The 20,086-nt window shown below is 30.8% G+C and overlaps 1 protein-coding gene across 1 annotated transcript; it reads left to right on the forward strand.

The window, feature by feature from the left end:
- Nucleotides 1–2,728: 2,728 nt before the first annotated feature.
- Nucleotides 2,729–14,706, forward strand: LOC108219131 (protein PELOTA 1). Its single transcript, XM_017392420.2, has 16 exons — nt 2,729–2,888; nt 2,981–3,063; nt 3,673–3,748; nt 4,224–4,298; nt 4,370–4,426; nt 5,950–5,995; nt 7,201–7,276; nt 9,919–9,994; nt 10,131–10,163; nt 10,258–10,326; nt 10,547–10,653; nt 11,644–11,716; nt 11,869–11,907; nt 13,500–13,594; nt 14,040–14,146; nt 14,376–14,706. Exons 1-16 carry the CDS (start codon nt 2,838–2,840, stop codon nt 14,447–14,449), a joined length of 1,137 nt encoding a protein of 378 aa, XP_017247909.1. The 5' UTR covers nt 2,729–2,837; the 3' UTR covers nt 14,450–14,706.
- The last annotated feature ends 5,380 nt before the right edge of the window (nt 14,707–20,086 follow it).

Genomic DNA, 20,086 nt, shown 5'->3' on the forward strand with positions numbered 1-20,086 from the left:
CAAAAAATTTAAGATATTTAAAATATCATGAGAATATTTAGAGAAAACACTTCAAATGTCACTACACTAAAATATTATACAATATATCTTGATAAAAACTCATAAATAAAGCCGAACAGGGACGGAGCCAAACGTCAATGTCGATGGGGACTAATTCAAAATAATATTAAAACATATTTGATATAAAATTAAAATATAAAATAATTTACACATAAATCAAATACCGTATGTTGTTTTAAATTCCGAGATCTCTAAATTCATCTATTAATTCCTGACAAAAAAAATTCATCTATTAATTTACCAGTATTAGACTTGTATGTAATAAATTTAATAGTTGGAAAGGGTCAAAAATTAAAATTCTATATTTTTAATAAAAGTATACACAAAAAATAGAATACATATACCGATATTATGGTGACCTCAGGCCTCTCAAGTCGAAAATGTTAGATAAAATAAGTATATGTATAATATTTTACGTTGATTAGATAAAGAGTATTTGTGACAGATAAATAACTAATACATACTAATTTGCTAGTATTTTTAGTCCAACTTGTTGGCTCAAGTAAACGTAAAATGTTGGGATTATGTGTACAAAATGGAATGACAATGTTTAGACTGTTTGGTTAGCATGGGCAGAGGACATTGAAATGATTAATTTATAATAATTAAAAATATTTAAATTATTTCTCATTTCAGTTAAAATTCAATTAAACATTAAACATATAAATATATTATGATTATTATACTTGCACGTCACTGTTGCGTCATTCATTTCGTTTATGAGAAATGAACACTGTTGGTGAATATAAGCTCACACGAGGACGAAATAATATACATATCATACCATAATAATAAGATTTCTAAAATCGATCTAATTAGATAATATTTTCATATTATGAATATAGAATTTTCATAAATTACAAGTACATTTATTTCAAAATTCTACGAAAATATCATTAATGAAGAGTATAAATGAGAATAAATGTTGATATAAGATGTGACTATGACCATCACGTAATTAGTACATCGCCGACATGAGTAACATAAAATAAAAAAGATATTATCGTCTTAGCATTTTTCTATAATCTTGGGTTCATTACGTGAATTATTTATAAAGTTCATATTGAAATAATACATTTTCTATATCACGTCGACATGCTCGTATGTAAGATTTTAATAAATCAAAAACTCGATTCAATTTGATTTAATAAGATCTAATGTATAATCTAAAATAATCTTAAACTATCATACATAGTTGTTCTCATGTGTTGCTGGTTATCAAATACAAATTTCTGAGTGTTTCCAATGGGGTTGGATACAATCATCGGCTAAATTGGACATGTATGACATTTATGTAAAATTTGCTGAATCTGTAAGACGTTGTGTTTAGATGTTAGAGCAACTCCAAGGCATTAGACCTCTTAGGTAAAAGTGTTTATGTGGCACCTACATGGCATCTATGTGGCACATTTTAGATCATAGGTAAAAATTCTACACTCCAACCATGACCCCTTAGCAAAAAAATATAAATAACTAAAATTGGGGTTGCTACATTTGTAAAACATCTAAAGCTATTATGTATAATTTTAGATAATATAATTATACATAATACCATTGGAGTGAAACTAGAACCTCTTAGCTATAATTTTAGATGATTATTTATATATCATATTATAGCTAACAAATATAAATAAGAACCTTGGAGATGCTCTTATTAGCTTAGATTGTTACAAATAAATTATATCGATTTAATATGATAATAAATTATGCGTGATCTTTCTATAAAATTCTTAGAAATCTGTAGAGTTTCGACAAATATAATAATTTATAGGAGGTTAACTAGAATTATAAACAAGGGTGTATATGGTTGTAATGTGATTTTTTTGAAGAGAATGACTATATTTTTTATTTTTGATATGCCAACTTAGTTTTTAGGTAAAGATATTCCATGGTCAGAGATGCTCTAACTACGAATTAAGAAAATAAGTTTGTAGTATGACATCAGCCATCCTCAATAGCTATCACTCACCTCCACAACCTACATGACATCACTCATTCGGAACCCGATCCCGGTCAATTCACTTACTAAGACTTGACCCCTCCCCTTTCCACCGGGACTATACCTGTCTACGTGCCCGCAACCCTCAATATTCTCTTAAATATATTGATTTATATTTTAATTCGTATTTTGTAATTTGTATTATAGTAAATCTCTCTCTGTATTTGTGTATAATATAATTTTTATAAATATATCTTTGTTTTTTCTTTCTATTGGTTACAATATCAAGTAAGTTAAAATATGTTGTGTGGTTTTTACTCTGACTCAGTGTTTCACAAATCGAAAATCGGACCTAATCGGTTGAGCTGCCGATTCAGGGATTAATCTGAAGGATTTAATCGGAGTGAAAATTAGATTTATTTTAATATTAAAATATTATTTAATATTTAGTTATTATTATATTAGTTATTTAGTAACTAATATATATACTATATTCATAAACTCTATAATTATTCATAATTAAAGTAATATAATATAATATTTTAATTTTAATAATTTATCATATATACTTCGATTAAGAAATATATATAAGGATTAATTGGATTTCAAAAATCGAATCGGTGGACGGACTTGCAGAAGATTAATATGGGATTAATCGGTTAAATCGGAAATTTTTAGAACACCACTTAGACTGATAAATAAAATTACTAAAATAAATAAACTATTTAAACCCGACCCGAACATGCTTTCCCTCTGTTGTTAACTTTCCGTAAATATCTGTGATTCTGAATTCTGAATCAGAGAGAATTCTATACTTACAGATTTTATCAGCCCAGAGATGAAGATACTTCGCAGGGACTTTGTTTCAAATGGGGCTGGTAGCGTCAAGGTAACTCAAATTTATACGCGTTTCTGTGTGTTTAGTGTTTAATAAGATATTATTAAGTTTAGTTATAAGATTATATTGTTTGATGAACGCAGATGGTTCCTGAAGAAGCAGATGATTTGTGGTTGGTTTATAACTTGATTACTAAAGGCGACTCTGTTTTAGCTAGTACTGTTAGGTATTGATCCCTTCCCTTTGTTTTCATATTTTTGGCATCTAATAAATTTTGATGTATTAGATTTTAATCTTGTTTAGGCGACCAAGTGAGTAGTTTTAAGCTTCATTTTGACAAGGACTAGTAAGTTTGGGTTAGGCTGGAGGAGGTAGTCGAATTTGAATAGTTTGAGCTCGAGCTTGGTTTGATTACTGATCGAGTTTAGTTCGGGTATTAAAATGTTTTTAAGTGCTGAATACTGAAACGATGACTTCATTCTTTATTGATTCGAATTGTGATTACATAATCCTGAAATTTGATTGTAATATGATAACCGTAGGAATTGAATTTTAATTCAATGGTTTTGTTTTTGGTCAAGTATATACGTTTTGCATGACTTAATATATCGTCCTATCAACAGATATAGTCTATAAAATCTTCACGGGCAGCTTTTTATCACACCCATGTAAATTTGAAATAAAAAATTGAAATCTCATGTAAACTACAATACCAGGCCGTAAGATTATCATTTTATCTATAAATATGAGCTGAAGATTAGTAGTATCTGCATATAGGCTATATCATGCAAGTAGATGGCGTATTTTGATGATTCTCCTTGTTTTTCCTTTGCAGAAAAGTTTTGAGGGAGGCAGCTTCTGGAGGAAGAGATGCAGAGCGTGTAAAGTTGAAATTGGAAATCAAAGTTGAGGTACTACCGTTTTAAGTTATTAACACCATAGACTCTGCTTTAGCTCGGGCTCAAGACTGATAATTATTTGACATTGTTATTATGGTTTTAAATAATTAGACATTTGTATACTGAGGAGATTCAGTGATGCAAATAATAGACTATATTCTCATTTTTTTTCGTAAGATAGAGCTTACTAATAGAGATGAGGCTTTAATCACTATGTTAAGGGGTATCGAGCTTCTTAATAGATCCATGGTTTTCTGAGGTTCATTTGTTGGATCAACTTTTGATTTTGTAAGAACTGCTGATCCAGCTAAACCATTGATTTTTTTTCCTGAATCGCCTTCTTACCTTGGTGCCTCGTAGCCTAAAAAATGATAGCTTGCATTCATATTTTTTACTGATATAGAGGAAGTCTGTATAATTTAATAAGCTGTACTGTGCTGCTGGGAATTGTGCGTTCTATATGTTCTCATTATTAATGTGTGCATAGTCCGTAGATTATGACAAAGAAGGATCTGTATTGCGTATACGAGGAAAAAACATTCTGGAAAATGAGCATGTAAAGGTATGTACAATCTATTGAGAACAAGTAGACGTGGATTTCGTGTGCAATGAACTTTAAGAGATTCATTTCAGATTGGTGCTTTCCATACTCTTGAGCTTGAGCTACACCGACCTTTTGTGATAAGAAAGGTATGTTTTCTCTTGGTTTCTGCGGTCTTTAAAATTTGGTTATCTATCTATTAAATCCGTCCATTGTTGTTGAATATACATGTTTGTTTTATGATCATGATTTTATTGAAAGACTGTATTATAGTATTAAGAATCATTTCTTGATGCAGTGTGTGTTAGTTAACAATACTTAGGGACTGTTTAGCTAGGGGTAACTGACAAAGGGAAAGGGAAACAATTAAACTCATTCCCTTTGTTGTTGTTTATCTCATTAAATTGTCATTCCCTCTAACCCTTTTTAGTTTGAGGTTTACGCAGTATTCCTCCTTATCCATTCCCCACCCCCACTAGGTATTTGCTTTCTCTTTCCTAATTATTACAATTTATGTCTGAAACATTAAAAAATAGAAATAATATGTAAAACATTTTTAAAAATCAAAAATATTTTTTAATATAATTTTTATAAATTTAAAATGATATCTATATGATTTATATGTCAATTTATTAAAAAAATTAATGAGACTTTTAAATAATAAACTATATTGATTTATAAAAATGTACATAAACTATATTGTTTTTGTAACACCCTAGTGGCCTAGTCCCACATCGAGAAGAGTGGAGACATTAGTTCAATTTATAAGTTTATAAGCATAAGTACCGCTACCAATTGCACCAACAAATCATGATCTTTTGGGGATCTATGGTGGGCTTGTGGATTCCCAAGCTGTTGCATTTGAGCCAGTGTATTTCGGCCCATTTTTGGATTCAGAATTTGACCCGGGTTATCACAGTTGCAAACAATTAAGCATAAATACATTTGACTCTTTTGAAATTATATAATATTAGAAGAATCAGAGGTAAAGATAATCATATAACTTTTCATTCCGTTTCCGGACCAAAACCAAACAAGCAAAACAATTTAGAATCATTCCCTTCCTTTCTCCTCATTCACTTTTTCTATTCCATTCCGTTTCTCTGAGGCGAACCAAACGGCCCCTTATTGGTAGTGGTACAGGAAGCTGTGCAATAAAATGTTACATGTGGAATAATAGAAACCAATTGTCAGCTAAACATTGAACTAATGCCTGGACCCTGGTGCTGTCATTTAATACGAATGGATATGCATGTGCGCGCACACGCACACACACACAAACACATGTGTATCAAGTGTAGGCGTGGTACAACACTCGATATTTGAATGCCAGTACTAGCATGTCTCTGCGAATTGCTAATAGATGTTGCAAGTTGCTGATGCCGACATGTGTTGGCTGAGATAAATCAATGATTAGACAAGACTCCTATTGTAAACAAAAAAATTTCGCTTTTAGTATCTACTTATGAAAAACAAATATCCAACATTAGGTATATTTACATTTGATTACCCTCTGTTCGTAATATTGTAAATTTGTCTAACAATGTTATACCTTTAGGACCCGATGCTGTATTAATTGTAGAATTATATGTGCAATCAGAATTTGTTAGAACCACTTATATTTCCTAAATTAGATATGTATATAATTAAATGGGGGATGTCCTTTTACCAGGTGGTTTGGGACACAATGGCACAGGATGTACTCCACCAAGCCTCTGGTATGAAATTCCTGCTGTAATATCTTTAGGTTTAAAATTTCAAGTATGAATACATCAATCAGAAATCATCTTGAATATATACCTTAGATCTTTGCCTTTACTAGTTTCTATTGCTTGCTGCTTATTCTAGACTTCAGTTGTCTTTTCCATTTTCACGTGATCAGTTAGTTTGATAAAGATCTTTACACATTTTTTTAGTTTCCCATACAATTAAGACCTCAATAAAGTGTAATACATTTTTTAATTTTTGCCTGAAGAATGGTAAATTATTGGCACTATATTGCCGTCTTCAAGTAATAATTTTGTTGTAAATACTGAGAATTGGATCACTAGAGGAGAAGATACTTAAGCTGTTAAGGGGAAAAGGTACTCTATGTTATGGTACACTTAAACTCTTCTAGAATGCGTGCTCAGCTGTGGGTCTGGTATGAGTTCTAGTGGGTAATGTTACAAAATTCGAGGAAAACAATGATATGCTTTATTTTTTTCTTGATACATAATTCATGATTTCATATTTATGTTGATTCTGACTAGTGTTTACGAGACAAAAATATTAGAAGGCAAATTATGGGGATTGCAGATATAAAAGAACTAGTCAGTGCGGAGGTGAATAATGGGACGAGGAGAATGTACATCCAGAATGTGCACTCAAAGAAACAGAAATTCTATTTTAAATGAGAAGTACTGATACATTTAACTCCTATATTTCTCGAAGAACATATTATATAATTCAATACCACCTAGAGATGTGTAGTCCCCTACTGGTACATCAATGTACATGATAAATACAAATTTCCACAAGATCAGTAAAATTCCTGCTGGTTGATCTGCTTCACATTGCCAAACTTCACTGGATACCACTTCTTACTATCTTGTACGAATCTGCTGTGGTGTGATGAAGCTTGATGAAATGTTTTAATAACAAGAGTTCTCTGTTTAGAAACTAGTACCAATAACAGCTTGAATAGGGTTTTGGAATTTCTAAGTGAAAACAGTTGTATATGTTATGTTACTGGAATGCCTTAATTTTGTGTCGTCCATCTCCTGTGGATATATATATGTTGAAGGCACTATCTATATTGATTCGAGAGTGTTACATTTTTGTACATGTTTGTGTGTTTGTTTCTTATTCATGTTTGTGCGTTTTGTTGGCTTCTTCTTACTCATGTTATATGTGCATTTTCTCACTTTAGCTTGTCCTCCAGATCCTTCTGTAGGCGCTGATTTGGCTGTTGTTATGATGCAAGAAGGACTGGCACAAATCTTCCTCATTGGAAAAAGGTACATTTAAGTGAAAAGCTAACATATGTTGCTCTACTTTGGTTTGGTCTTGAAATGACAAAAGTCTTTAGGATAGTCTAATTGTGTTAGATATCAGCCCATTACAAGGTAACATGGACTTTGGTGATCCAAAATATATAAGGATAATAATTGTATGTTTAGACAATTATTATAAAGAATATGTTTTGGTCACAAATATAGAAGACCTAGTTGGAATTGGATTCTGATTTTAGTTGGAAATCAGAATTGGATTAGGACAATATGTGGCTGTTTTAGAATTAGATTCTGATTTGTCTAGTTTGAGATGGCTATATATACATAGTCATATTGTGTTTGATAGGTGTGCTCAGGATGTAGACTTAGGTATCGCTTGCGGGCGGATACTTGAGTAGTAGGCTTGAGTATCCAAGTTTGGTTGGTTGTATTATTGATAATTGTTTTGATTAATAATACAAGTTGGGATGTGGGTTTTCCACGTCAAACATATTGTTGTGTGTCTGCTTTGTATTAGAAGATTGAATCTCATTTTTTCCTAACAAGTGGTATCAAGAGCCGAGGTTAGGATCGTGATTGATGGGGTTGAATATAAATTCGGGATTCAATCGAGAATGCAGAGTATTGTGAATTTTGTTAGCAGGAAGAGGCAAAGTTGCGTGCGGTATGACGGTTGACTTGCACCGTGGATCAATCATGATGGACTCAATATGGAAGAAGATTGGATGGTTCTTCTAGAGGCCGAAGGATTGTGAAAGCAAGGATCGGGTGACTCATGGATGGAAGAGCACTCGGGGTTGATGCACGTGATTTTGTAGATGGATAAAATTTGGAAGAACGAGACATGGAGATTCTTGTTCGAGGGGAGGCATTGGCGGATGGACGTCGATGTCTTGATCGTGATTGTTGATTGTATTGGGCTGAAGGGGAGGATTGTTAGATATCAGCCCATTACAAGGTAACATGGACTTTGGTGATCCAAAATATATAAGGATAATAATTGTATGTTTAGACAATTATTATAAAGAATATGTTTTGGTCACAAATATAGAAGACCTAGTTGGAATTGGATTCTGATTTTAGTTGGAAATCAGAATTGGATTAGGACAATATGTGGCTGTTTTAGAATTAGATTCTGATTTGTCTAGTTTGAGATGGCTATATATACATAGTCATATTGTGTTTGATAGGTGTGCTCAGGATGTAGACTTAGGTATCGCTTGCGGGCGGATACTTGAGTAGTAGGCTTGAGTATCCAAGTTTGGTTGGTTGTATTATTGATAATTGTTTTGATTAATAATACAAGTTGGGATGTGGGTTTTCCACGTCAAACATATTGTTGTGTGTCTGCTTTGTATTAGAAGATTGAATCTCGTTTTTTCCTAACAAATTGTGCTGGAGCAAGTAGTTGGAACTTCTTTGTCATTTACTATTTTTGTAGTTCTTCCTAAGCTTTTCGCAAATTTCTTCTTTTAGATGGTTACTATACTAGAGTTGAGGGGGGAGGGGATCAAGGAAAACATGTGACTGCATCTTTTGGTAATTATGATGAATGGCAAGAAATTGAGCAGATCATGAAATTTCATAAAAGCGAGTTTGTGACAGAGGATGAATATATATAGTCATCATTGAAATGGCTCATAGTCTTGTTTAGTAGTTACCAGATCTGTAGGACTATCTTTGAATTTCAGAACATATTAACCTAATTAAGCGCCCATGAGTGCGAAAGATATATTGCAGTTGATACTTTATCCATCTTTCATAGCAAGTTGAAGCACAGGGCATGGGGGAGGGAAAGTATTTATTTCTTATATGATCTCTGCACAGGCTTAATTTGTCCAAAAAATTTAATATACTGCATTGTTATCACCAAGGCGATCAGTTGACCCGAAGGTACTCAGGCGCTGAGTTCCTCGAAGCTCGACTTGGCCCCTGAATAACCATGATTATGGTGTACCATCGCCCGATCCAATCAATGACAATAAGCAAGGACATGGAGATGAATATGATATGATATTTGCTTGTTTTCATTATCACTTGTGTTTTTATTTGGGTGGACATGGTTAATATTTGGTATATGGATGCTATTATGTAGTAATTTTACTTAATTTGAAGTTATTATTCTATTACTTTTGATTAAAATTATAAAATTGATCTGTTAAGTTATATTATTATTAGTCAACAAAAGAAAATATAAAATTATAAAAGACTTGTCGACTTTTTACGACTAGTCGGGCGACTTTTTGACTAGTCTTCTTAAAGTTACTCAGGCGTCGAGGCTCGATTTGGTGCCGTAATAACCATACGGAATCCTAGTAGTTAAACCTAAACAACTTGGCATCTTAAATCGGGAAAAAATGCTCAAATTAAAGATGCTTCAGCTGATTTAATTGAATTGAAGGGACCTTAGAACAGTCTTTGCAGATGCTTATATTAACATTTACTCGTAATTTAAATGCTATAAACGTCTCCATCTTTCTTGTTAGTTTCTATATAGAGATCGTTCCTAATGGGTGAAGTACTGTAAGTCAGTTATCCCATACGTGTAACTTATACCATCACAAGATTGAAGAGTACAGTTCTCCATATATGTACACTGTTAACTTTTTCAACATTGGACCTTTTCTAATCTGGTGCTTTGTCAACAGTGTAACAATCACCCGTTCTCGGATAGAAGCTTCTATTCCTCGGAAACATGGACCTGCTATAGCTGGTTACGACAAAGTTTGTTCCCTTTCCTTTTAATATCGACTAATATGTTTGACAGATCCTGAAGTTGTGATGGTGGAAAGTGTACACTTAGTATAGTATTTAATATTGCTGTAATTTTTGAGTTTTTGCAACTTGCTTTGCATTACAGGCTTTGAACAAATTTTTCGAGAATGTTGCACAGGTGAGAGCTCAAACTGATTTATAACTATATCTTGATAATCTGACAGAAATGTTTCATGGAATTTGGCTTATATATGATTTTTTGTGCATTACAGGCTTTCCTGAAGCATATTGATTTCCAGCTTATCCGCTGTGCTGTGATTGCAAGTCCAGGATTCACAAAGGTTTGTCATATTTTTATATTTTCCATTTAATATTACTTTTAAAACATTGATTACATAGAGGGAGGTCTTGTGTAACTAATCTCTATTTGTTACATTTAGAGCTTGGTAAATGAGTTCTGATAGACCTTGCAGAAAAAGCAAAATTAAGTATATTGCCAAAAATTAGTCATGAAAATTTTGTACGAATAATCTATCTGGAATTTTTCTTGGCCCGTCTCAGGATCAATTTCATCGTCACTTAATGCTGGAAGCAGAAAGGAAAGAGTTTAGAGCTATAATTGAAAACAAGTCGCGCATAATTCTTGTTCACACAACCTCAGGATACAAGTATGACTAGCTCACCCTTTGGATATCCTGATATCTCAAAAGATTATTTAACATTTCAGGAGTTTGCATAATATTCTAAAAATTAGGTTTGAATGTTGAAATTATTGTGCTCATGTATTACTTTAAGCAGAAATGCCAAATAATGGCTGCTAAATATGTCCCATATCATAGTCTTGCGACTTACTTGCATTACAACTTTTCTAGATAGAGGCCTTCTTCTCAACTGAATTCGTAACAGTATAAGCGAGCTGGATATATTCTTCTTGGCATAAATGATATTTCCTTATAGTTAAATTTATTGATTTTTATATGTTTTAAATCTTAGATTTTATTAAAAGCATTTTTGTCTGCTAAACCATCCAACAGTTGTGCAAAACATGAATTAAAATGGCTATGACTGAAAAATGAGCAGAACATCCAATCCTAATTAGTAGGTTTCATTTTCTATTCATTGCATAATTCAACAGGATGCCATCTTTTAATATATGCTTCCTGCATGAGGTATGATGTGCCATTACACGTTGACAATTGAGCTGCCTTAGATGATCTCCACAAACAAAACCGAAGAAATTTGTTTTAACTTTTAAGCACTGAGTGTAAGGGTATAGTTCAGATTTTGAAAGTATATATGTTCTAAAAGTTACACCAAATAATAGTATACCAAATTTGGTGCAACGCTGTTTATATGTTGTAATATTTGCACATTATAGTGTCCCATTGGAGAGTATTATACAACAACAAAGGGTTAAAGTTGCACTGTTTTGGTGTTATAGTCTCCCATTGGAGATGCCCCCAACTCTTCTAGTTATTGCAGTGTCGAATGCTATCATCTATGTTCTTGTTTGGGACGAGGGGAAGGGAATCTTAGAATCTGTGTATTAAATGGAGCTAATTGACCACCTACTCACAGTCAAGCCTCCCCGGAAAGTGTATTCTATTATGTTACAGTTGGATAGTTATTTTCATTGAAGTATCAATAAAAATATGCAGGCATAGTTTGAGGGAGGTTTTGGATGCTCCAAATGTGATGAATATGATAAAAGATACAAAAGCGGCGCAGGAGGTAGTCAGAAAGCAGATTGCTTAATCTTTATTCTATAACTATGAACCTCATAATCCAGTTATTTACCTCACCCCTCAAGTTCATCATTCCCAATGGTAAATGCACTTGCTCTTTAACCTCTAGTAAGCTATTTTTCTGTTTTGAATCTTCAGGTCCGGGCTCTCAAGGACTTTTTCAACATGCTTTCAAATGTAAGATTTTATACTTTATACACACACACACACACACACATACATACATATATATATATATATATATATATATATATATATAGTTCATTGCTCAAAGCAGAACACTGTTAAAAAAAAGAACAACACAGAACACTTTAGAATCAAATATAGAATTTCATCTAAAACTTGAATTAAATTCAAATTTTAAGCTGAACAACGTTTTATTATGAATGATAATAGTATCCACCATGTTTAATAATAAATATTTATTAGAAATAACATGATTCTATGTAAAATAATCGTGCAAAAAATATATTTATATGATTCTATTCTAGATTCTATTCTGAATTCTGTTCTAGATTCTAAAATATTTCATATCAATAATATGGATGAGTTTGGATGTTAGATTCCATATATTAAGTTTAATTAGTGTTTAGCTATGTAGTTATAACCTTAACAAATAATTATTTGTTCTTTTTATAAAGTGTTCTGTGTGGAGTGCAACCCTATATATATATATATATATATATATATATATATATATATATATTATAATAATAAATCCAGTGTTTTCATCCAGAAGACCCCATTGTTGTTTCTGGGATAGATAATTAAGAATTCACTGGAATTATTGTCACTGAGGCGAGTCATTGGTCAAGCACCTAGGATGTCTATGCACTTACCTAATTGATGAGGTGCTCGCCTAGGTGTGCCACTAAGTTGATAAGTAACTTCTCTGTAACTTACAACATGGATGCCTAGGAGATGTTTTAGCCTTGATCATGTATCGAGAACAATTTTATTGTGTCTTTTGGTTGTAGTTCCTCGGTGAGCTTAGTAGAAGCAATTTTGATAAGAGAAGGCAGGGTCAATCTGCAATAAAAGCAGATTCTAACTGAAAATTTCTAGTGTCTCTTACTTTTGTGTAAGTTTGATCTAGTTCTTCGTGTGTAACTGGAACTCAGACTCTCATATAGATTGTGGAAGGAAATGGTCAGGTAGCAAGATCTACTTGATATTACAACTACCTTAGGTCCTTGGCCCTTTATGTTATTCGTATTCTTTCACTATGGCTTGTATGTAAAATTCCTATGCTATCTTAAGTATGATCTATGGAAAAGGAGGGTTATTATCTCTTCTTTGAAAATGTTATACTACAAAATACTTTCGTGCCTTGAGAAAAATAGAGAGCAGTTTTTCTGTATTTAATTCTAAATGACAACCATGAAACAGAGTTCCTTGGTATATAAATTTGTATACATTTGTTAATCTTGGATCTGCTTGGTGGAAACTTGGTTGCTCTTGTTGGGGTTCTCATGTCTCCTAATATATACCTCTTGATGTGAACAGTCTTGATTATGGAACTAGAAGGAATAAGGTGCTCGGTGTTAATTTTTAAATAAATTCTCTTAATGAACTATCAGAATCAGTGTGTAGAAAATTTCCAGCCGCTGGAGACCTCCCTTGGGGATTACCATGCTGAGTGCTGACCTCTCTTGGCAATGGCAATTACTATGCATAGGCTTTGGCAATTACTATGTAGTTTTAGTGATAAAGGAAACTTTTGAATGATTAAATTTGATCCATTTAAATTTTATTTGAGTTTTCTTCAGGATCCAACTCGTGCATGTTATGGACCGAAACATGTGGAGGTTGCCCATGAACGCATGGCTGTGCAAACACTTCTCGTTACTGATGAGCTCTTTAGGTCAGTAATCTTAGCATGTATTCTTTTTGGACAATTTTTCCTTAAAAAAACCAGCACAACATTGTTCCCAGCTTTATAGCAGTAAATTGCCCGATTTCTCTCTCTAACACTTACGCACGCATAGAGCATTTGGTTCTGAACTTCTTATCTTATAAGCATACACACAAACACACACGTACAGAGTGCATTAATCTAAACTTGTTATTCAATATATTGTTTCCACGGTTTCTTATTACATCTTAAAAAAGTCTTCTATATGCGGTATTGATTTTTATGATGTCAATATGTATCTTTAGTCTAACTCCTGGCCTGCTGCCCTTTCTCAATTGATTAAGGTGGTGAGCCTCTCTATGGGGCAATCAGCTTTTAAGATTCCCACAACATTTTAAGGAAAAGGTGTGGAGGTTAATGATTTCATAGTAAATAAAAGTTATTTTGTTTGCAGGAGTTCAGATATAGCTACAAGGAAAAAATATGTCAATCTGGTCGATTCTGTAAAGGATTCAGGGGGTACTGCTCACATATTTTCATCAATGCATGTCTCAGGAGAGCGTGAGTGCAGTTTGTTCAGTTTTCTTCTTACATTTTAATTCAAAGTTAGAATTTCGAAACAACCTTAACCTTTAATAAACCAAATTTCTTAGATCTGCACCACCTTCCTTGAACTGTCCATAATTTCTGATAGAAATTAGAAAATTACCCCTCCCCCCTCCACGACCACATAACATGTTATTTGAGTAAATTTTGGCACAATTATCTTATCTGGCTTACTTTATAACAGAATTGGCTCAGTTGACTGGGATTGCAGCTATCCTTCGATTTCCTCTGCCAGATTTGGAAGACATTGAGATGTGAAGGCAAAACTGTTGGAGAGTAGGAAGTAGGAACTGATCTATATAGGTCACCATCATGTTGTATATTACATTTTCAGTAATAATAATAATGTTTTAATACTTACTTTGAAGTTTGAATCGTCTATCAAAAGGAATTCTCAGATAAGGTGACAGAGATAAACACAGAGATGTAAATACCTGGATTAATTTTTGGGAAATTTGTAAAGATACCTGGATTTTCAAATTTATTTTTAAAATACGGATCAGAATTGTATATAAGGTCCAAGACTTGTTGAAAGTAGTTGATTTTCAGGTTTAAATTTGTAAATATATAATTCAGGTTGTATATATGGTTGTAAAAAAATTTGCAACTAGGGTATTTTGAATAAAGTTTATTTTTAATTATTTTAATCAATAATCACAACATGATATTTGTTATTTATAAATTTTTCTAATTATCATTTTGAGAATAAATTTGTTTATATTATATCCAAGTTTGTATGTACTGGGGTTTGTTAATTGTAAAATATCTGCCTTGCCATTTTCCTTCTCAATCTACAACGTCTTCCTGTAAAATTAGTCTGATTTTGCATTTGAGGAAAATCTCTTCTAATATCACACAGAAATACATTATACTCTAGGGAAAAAAAATATCACATAAATACATTATACTCTGGAATCTCTTCTAATATCACAGAAATAATTTATATTATGAAGATTCTAAAAGCATCTCTGCCTATATAGAATCCTTAGTTATAAATAATTAATAAGTACCATAAATAAAATATATGAATAAAAATCAACTCTAATTGGGCATTTTAAGAACATCTTCAATTATATAGAAACCTTAACTATATATATATAGTAATAGATACTGCAAATAAAAAATATAAAAATTATGAATAAAAGCACTCCAATTGGTCATTTTAATTTTTTTTATAATTTTAGCAACTTCTTAATATTAGTTATATTTGACCAACTTCGAGAGACCTATAGCAAGATTTTGAATCGTCTATTATCAAAAAAATATATTTTTTATTTATAAAAACTGAAATAATAATATCATACTACTTTTATAAAACAATCAATACAATCAGTATCATCAAAGAATAATGTGACAAATTCTATATAATATCATCAAAGAGTAATATAGCTATAGCATCATACTTTTAATATGTCTACAATTTATTCTTTTTTGCGGCTGCAAAATCTATTATAGAAAAACAGAAATAACAGAGGTCCCAAAAAAATATCCCAAATTTTTTTATAAAGATATTGTGTCAAATCTTTATTGGTTACTCCCTCTAAAATATAACTGATATTTGTTATATACATATTTGTTTCACTAATTTAAACATGTCATGTGTTTTTTAGAGTTATTTTGGTATCTCTAATATTCTCATAAAAAAATGAGTTCTTTATCTTTCAAATTATCATTTTATCACTTGTATTCCATACATGGTTTTGGGAAAATAAAATTAATATCTAAACAATAATATCTTTTTTAATTATTTGAAATGAGTTCGGACTTTTGTAAGAAATTGTTAGGTTTTGACAATTTTTCAAAGATTTTGTTATGACACAGAAAAGAATGAGAGATATTTAATTTTTTTAAAGTGTTTATGAACAATATCTTGAAAAATAAAGAAAAATAAACCTCAAAATTTGGAAAGAAATCTTTCTAATATTTGTTCGAAAAAATTCTACATGCTTGTGAAAATATTTGGAGAGAACAAAATAAACATTTTTTTAATTTTTTTAAATTCGGGAACAAAACATAACAAACATCTCGTATAATTTCTTTCGATCCCTGAACATTTATAATGTATGTATGTAATTATGTGTGTATAGAGTTCTATTAAATTAGTAACAAAAAATCAATAGTTCTAGGGTCTGGTAGTCGTGTCACATGAACACACCACCATTGTCCCACTCCTACCGCATTAGCCACCCTTCTCAGATCATGTTTCACCAACATTGCTATTTTCTTTTTAACGTATCTTTTTAACTTTTAATCTTTGATCTAAGCGTCATGGCTAAGGAAAGAATATCCGACTCTAGACTAATCTTTGGGCAACGCCATCTACGCTGTCAACACCTCCTTCATCAGCAAATTGTCTTGAAGATCTGCAAAAATACTTAAAAAAAACAGGTGTGATCTTTTCAAAACATAAACCTACATGATTATGATTATGTGATTGGTTTTTGTTTTACTGTATATATTATTGTGAGATGATTCATATTTCATGATTAGGTATAATTGTGTGCTTAAATTTATTATTGTATGGGTTGTTTTCGTATCCGATTTTCATCTTTTTCTATCTATTTTTGTCTGAACTTGAAAAGATTGGATAGATATTATCGATTTTTTATTATATATAGAATCAGTTACATTTGGTGTTTTGTATCTTCATGTTCGATTTTTAGTTTTTTCGCTAGTGTTCATGATAATTGTTTGCGGTTCTTGGATGGTGACGGTGGAGCCGGTGCACTGGTGACTTAATTAGTGCGTGTTGCAATATTAGATTAGCCTGACTGACTAATTTTATTCCGTGATTCTAGTTTTAGATTTGTAATTTTGAATATTATTTGGTTTTAATAGTAGTAATTGCAAATCTTAAAATCAGTTATTTTTGAATGGATAGTTGACTCCTTTTTAAATTTGTTTATCCTTGGAATTTGACTTTCCACTACATGCATTAACTTGTATTTTTGTTTTTAATTTGAGTAAATTATGCTTTAATTTGAATAATAAATTGACCGTTTATATACAAATGAATTATCTTAAATTGATAAATTGATAAATTTAAATTTGAAATTGGTTTTAGATTTATATGTCTTAAATGTGTTTTAATGCTCTTTAAATGTGTTGTCTGTATATTATGGAGATTAGTCAACTTTTCTTAAGTTATAATCAATTACCATCCAAATTTGAAAATTGTTTACTTTTATTATTTTCAAAGATTCAAAATTTAAAAACCATTTATGGTGTCATTAATGATGACTTTATTGTGCCTTTAATGGCTTTATCGTGCCTTTTATGGCTTTTTGTTCCAATTATGGATGCCACTTTTAATGGCTTATTTACCATTTTGATGATCATTTTATTTAATTATATTTCATCCTTTACTCCTCACTTAAATTTTAATTTTTATTGTGCCAAAAAAATTAATTTTTATGTGTCTAACCAAAGGATTTTCCTTTGGTTAGAAATTAATTAATATTTCTATATTATTTTATTTTCTATCTATTTTTAATATATATATATTTTTGTTTTGCTTTTTATTAGATTTTCTATTTTACTTTAATTAAACTTATATGTGTGTGATTTTTTTGTATGTTGATTTATGTTTTGTTTGATTTGTTTTTTCAGGATACTCTGGAAGCTACGGGACTTATGGGTTTTCTTTACTTATTCATTTAAGCTTTATTGTCTAAGCGTCCGGAGTTATGCTTGCATGACTTTCGGTTACATGATAAACTTTCTTGAAAGAAAGAAAACCCTGATGCGGTTTATTGTATTTCGATACAATTCATCTACGTGTATGTAGACTTTACAAAAAAAAAATTAGTAACAAAAAACAAATAAAAACTAGAAACTAGTAATACTTAGTGATCATTTAATTTTTTAATTAAATCAATACATATACAAAAATCAACCTCTGATCATCATCATCATCATTGATTCCGACCACCATTAATGATTCTGGTTGTCACCAAATTCTGACAATTCATGACAAATTGACAATTATAGGGTGCATTAATGGATTTATTTAAAATTTCAATAAGAAATTCAAAAATTTCCTTAAAAATTATATAAATCAAGCACAAATGACGAATTCGCCGAAGAGATTATAGTTGTCAGAGGGGTGATGAGAGTCACCGGGAAAGGAGAAGGGAAAAGAACACAATGGAGATGAAGATTGTGAAGGGACGGAGAAAAAAACGGGAGATGAGGTTGTAATTGAGATATAGGGGTTGGTGGTTGAAGATTGGTGAAGGCCGAAGAAAAAAAAACGGGGAATGAGGTTGTAATTGAGATATAGGGGTTGGTGGTTGGGGGTGGTAGGTGGTGGAATTAGACTCGGCAATTTCGTCCACGACACGAAAACAACATGAAAATTTCTTGTTTATGTTAATGTTTTCAATACATAACACGAAAGTACACGAACATGAAAATACATGATTGTAATTTCGTGTCGATTTTGAGTTTATCTATCGGATACACGACACGACCTAAAGTACAAGATATGATAACCTCTTAATTTTAGAACTTAGAACCTTCATTTAATAACAATATTTAATTTCTTGATTAATGTAAACTTTCCAAAATTATATAATTCAATCATATAATTTATAGGCTTGTAGTACTGCAGAATATTTGTTAAAGATCTTAAATACAAATTAATACATCATACTGTTGCGGAACATATATTAAATATAATTAAATATGATTTTGTAATACAATATTGTTGTAGGAAATTATGTCATACTACTGCGGAACATATATTAATATAATTAAAAATGATTTTAAAAATTGTAGGAAAATACAAATTATGTATATACTGCTGTGGAACATATATTAATATAATTGAAAATGATTTTATAATGCAATACATTTGTAGTAAAATGCAAATTACTACGTTATACTGCTGCAGAACATATATTAATGTAATAGAAAACAATTTTATAATGCAATATTTTTATAAGAAAATACAAATTACTACGTCATACCGCTGCGGAACATATATTAATATAGTAAAAAATTATTTTGTAATGCAATATTTTTGTAGAAAAATACAAATACCGTTATAGCACCTAAAAATTATACACTAATATGATTTAATAATTATACCGATACTGCTGTAGCATAGGAAGTATGTTATCAACTAATATAACAAGCAATTTGATTAGAAGGTAATAATTAAATTTTAATACATATAATTATAACATTTAATGCATTCATTAATTACCTATAATCAAGTAAAAAAATATTAAATAACTAATATTAAATGCAGCATTCGATCATGACCATTGATTTAACAATAATCTAATGATTCTATATTGGTTCTAAGTTCTAATTTAAAACGGATTCTAATTTGAACCTCACACTAATTAATTAAATATAATAATAGATAATGAAAATATAGGGTAATAATATGATTTGTAGTATATAATTTAATTTTAACAGTAGTTTTATAAATAACATAGATATAGTATCAAATGATATATAAAATTTAATTAAATATCAAATTTTAAAACATTAAAATATAATTTAATATTTTGTTTTTTTTGGTTTCATATACATTTCGTGTACTTTTTGTATACATTTCGTGTCGTGTTTGTTTTTTGGATATCAGGTACACGACACGAAAGTACACGACATTAAGATTTTTAAGTATAATTTAAAATTCTGATTAAACAGCACTAGATTTTTTAGGATAATTTATAATTCTAATTGATTATTCTAAGACCATGTTTGTTCGAAAAAATATTATAATCTCAGGGGTAACAACATTAATTTTTTTAAATTTAAAAATTATAATCACATGAGATTGTATTGCAATCAATTTTTTGATACATTTTCATAAATTATAATACATTCTCCTACAAAACATCATAATCTCATAAAAATATAGCAAAACAATGACTAGAATAT

Source organism: Daucus carota, chromosome 4 (genome assembly GCF_001625215.2).
Source record: "Daucus carota subsp. sativus chromosome 4, DH1 v3.0, whole genome shotgun sequence".
Classification (NCBI taxonomy): domain Eukaryota; kingdom Viridiplantae; phylum Streptophyta; class Magnoliopsida; order Apiales; family Apiaceae; genus Daucus; species Daucus carota.